Source organism: Glycine max, chromosome 9 (assembly GCF_000004515.6).
Source record: "Glycine max cultivar Williams 82 chromosome 9, Glycine_max_v4.0, whole genome shotgun sequence".
NCBI classification, from domain to species: Eukaryota; Viridiplantae; Streptophyta; class Magnoliopsida; order Fabales; family Fabaceae; genus Glycine; species Glycine max.
Genome location: NC_038245.2, coordinates 33,616,517 through 33,619,892, shown reverse-complemented (window position 1 = coordinate 33,619,892; position 3,376 = coordinate 33,616,517). Strand labels below are relative to the sequence as shown.

General features: G+C 33.4%; 1 protein-coding gene across 1 annotated transcript in view; it reads right to left on the bottom strand.

The window, feature by feature from the left end:
- The window catches only part of LOC102664063 (replication protein A 70 kDa DNA-binding subunit E-like), a 2,463-nt gene extending 471 nt beyond the window's left edge, over window positions 1-1,992 (bottom strand). Inside the window, exons 1-10 of the mRNA XM_026123921.1 lie at window positions 1,885-1,992; window positions 1,755-1,795; window positions 1,528-1,673; window positions 1,348-1,432; window positions 1,111-1,238; window positions 942-1,032; window positions 712-865; window positions 473-630; window positions 275-395; window positions 20-190 (exon numbers count right to left, since the gene is read on the bottom strand). Coding sequence (XP_025979706.1) covers window positions 20-190; window positions 275-395; window positions 473-630; window positions 712-865; window positions 942-1,032; window positions 1,111-1,238; window positions 1,348-1,432; window positions 1,528-1,673; window positions 1,755-1,795; window positions 1,885-1,992 — 1,203 coding nt within the window. The remainder of the gene's footprint in view (window positions 1-19; window positions 191-274; window positions 396-472; window positions 631-711; window positions 866-941; window positions 1,033-1,110; window positions 1,239-1,347; window positions 1,433-1,527; window positions 1,674-1,754; window positions 1,796-1,884) is intronic.
- Between the last annotated feature and the right edge of the window lie 1,384 nt (window positions 1,993-3,376).

The window sequence follows — 3,376 nt, the reverse complement described above, 5'->3', positions numbered from 1 at the left end:
AACTTGCATTGAACATTACCTCAGCATTAGCTAGCATATCCATCATAGCATTTATCAAGCTCGAGTCAGCTGAACACTTCAAAACAACAAAATTCCTGAACTTGGGTTGCACCTTTATCTTGAAAGTAAGTTCATGACCCAACAACTTATTAAGTGCTTGGGGTGAAACATTCAAATCAACATCACCATCCTTGGTCAAAGAGAATAATTGTATTACACAAACAAAAAATAACATATCAAACATAAACAGTTACGGTTGAATCCAAAAACACACTTCAATTTTAAGCTTATTAACTGCATCAGCTGATTGGCCAATTAATTCACTGCATTCACGGTCCCAAAGCAGGAATTTTGTGCTTTCATTTCCCTGGTTGATCATCACCTCAAGCCTATACCTGCCACCATATGCACCAATAGTCAAAAAATGATGAAGGCATAAAAAATACACAACATTTTAAAAGATCACAATCACCTAAGCACAACTTCCTTATTGTATTTGCCGCATGCACATGTAAAGGGCGCCATCTCTGCATCACTTTTTTTATGGCACTGAATGCAAGCTGTATAACACCATGAATGATTGTCCAGTTGAATCCTAGTAATTGTGTCAACAGTGACACAAACAATTTCCTGCATGAAACAACATAGACATCAAATAAAAAACTTCAGATAATGCACGACAAAGAATTAAAATCTATATAAGATCATTACTTCAGAGATGGTGTTAATCTCAACAATAGTCTTTGCCTCAGCGTTGCCAAAGAATGATTCTTTTGATGATAATTGGATAGAACCTAAAAGCTGTGTACTCCCTTCACCATGGGATTTAAAACCTGACCGGGCCTCAATGCCCAACTCTGCAAGCCTACAAATATACAATGAACAACAAAAATAAGACAAAAAATAATCAACATATATTACATAACACATACAAAAAATACCGTTCATTGAATTCTTGAATCTCCATCACGGGCTGGTTAATAATTAACTTTGAAGCCTTGAAAGAATTGTTGATCGATGCGGGATAAGATCCTGAATCATTTAAAAAACAGAACCATAACATGCAATAGCATAAACAGAGAAATCAATAAATTCAAGATGAGGATATACCCTGCGCTTCCTTGATCCTACAATGGCTTAATAGAACTGTAATTGGACCATCACCTTCATAATCATCTAAGAACTTCACAAACTGCAAGCAATAATCATCCCACAAAGTGCAAGATAGCAATTGCTGGCTATAAAAAACAAATAGTTATGAAACAATCAGTAATTAATAATAATATAATCATAGCCACAACTTGACAAAGCATATCACATAAATTGTCACCAAGAATTGAACTTCACCTCAAGTCCTTTAATTTGAAAACTACCCTTCTACCTTTTCCTAAAACTTGCCGAAAGACAACCTCTTCCACAACACCAATAACATCTAAAGCAAGTAGGAAAATCAGGGAATGTTATTTAATTCCAAAAACATTAGAACTTTCAAAATAAACTCAATTGCAAAAATATAACTTAACATACCAACCAATAGTCCACGTTCAAACTGGCCAGCCACAACATCTGCAAATCCAGCAAACCTGTATTTTCTAAAAGGGATGTCCCCTAGAACACACTCCCTCACAACAGTAACCCCAATAAACACCAATTTAAATTGATGATCACACACTCTGTACTGACCATTTTTTTTAGCACTTTAAAATTGTGCATGACATAAGTACAATTTTCTTTCAAGTCCATTTTTTTTTTACTTCAATTGGTCTTGTTTACAAACAACGTGGATCTCATCTCCCTGGATTGCATTAAGGATACAACACAATGAACTGAACAATGAGTAATAAGTAATAAAGCTACAAAAAAAAACACAAAATTGAAGCATACATCGGAGTCCACAAACACCATTTCAGCTTGCTCAGATTTGTTAGGCGTGCTAATAAACCATAGATCACTGATCCTCACACTGAGTTTTAAGAGTTTCTTTTGAGCCATCGATGCTCTTTATCTTGTCTGGAGAACGTGTCATAACACTGCTAAAAAATACAACAAAGCCACCATCAAAACAGAAACACGATAAGCTAAGCAAAAATCCAAAACCTCGTTCAACACACAAAAATGAGAAGCTAACATGCATGTAAGAAAACACACATGAAAACAGCACCAGAACAGAACAGCAGAAGTACCACCAACCCTAAACCAAACATGCAAACCAAACATCGTCCAACACAACAAAATTAAAAAATAACATGCATGCAACAAAACAAACATAAAAACACCACAGAAACAAAAGCCAAAAACCCGAAAGGTAATATGCATGTAAGAAAAGAAAAGCCAGAAAACCATAAGCTAACATCGAATGTAACAAAGCATACATCAAAACAGCATCAAACAAAACCCAAATTAAACTGGTCTGTATCTGCGAAAATGAAAACCAAAAACGCGCAAACTGAAGAATGAAGATTGAAATGCAAGAAACCACGTAAAGAAGCAAAGGCCAGCACATGCACAACATGCAAAATAAAACACGTGTAAATGCCACAATCAGCAAAATTAAACACCTGTAAGCATCAGAAGAGTGGTAAATTAAGGGCTAAAAGACCAAATAACCAACAAAATGGACAGCTGTCACAATCTTAAGCAGGGGTATTTCAGTAATTTCCTGAGGGTTCTCTTTTATAGATAGTATATAGATATATTCACTACTGCACAAAAGACATACAACGATAGTTTTTAACAATATATAAAGACGGTTCAAAATAGTTTTTGGAGTCAACGTTGTTGAAAGTTATGACTTTCGACGATTGTTCCATAAGAAATCATCTTAGAAAAATATGCTTTTCTAAGCCAGTTCTTAGATAAAAATCGTTTTAGAAGAGTGTTATTCTAAAATGGTTTTTGAAAGAACCGTTTTAGTACATATTTTTTTAAAAAATTAAATTAAATTAATGATTTTAAGACGGCTTTTCCAAAAACCGTCTTAAAATTCTAAGACAATCTTTAAAAAATCGTCTTATAATGTTTTTTTTAACAAAAAAAATTAAAATAAATTGAAACTCTAAGACGATTTTTTGAATCAAAGACGATTTTTCAAAGAAATGTCTTAAGATGTTTTTATAAAATAAATAAAAATTGAAGATTAATTCTAAGATGGTTTTTTAGAGAACCGTCTTAAAATGTCTTATTTAAAAAAAAAATAATGAGTTTCACATGGAAAAACCATGAGCCAAGCACCAAAGAGAAGCCAGAAAATAAAAATCTTATTCTTCTCCATAAAAATCAACATTAAAAACAATAATGAGAATAATGAATTAATGCATCACAATAAAATGATTGGAGCTTACTTTGCATGTGATGGTACAACATTAGGGGTTTCACC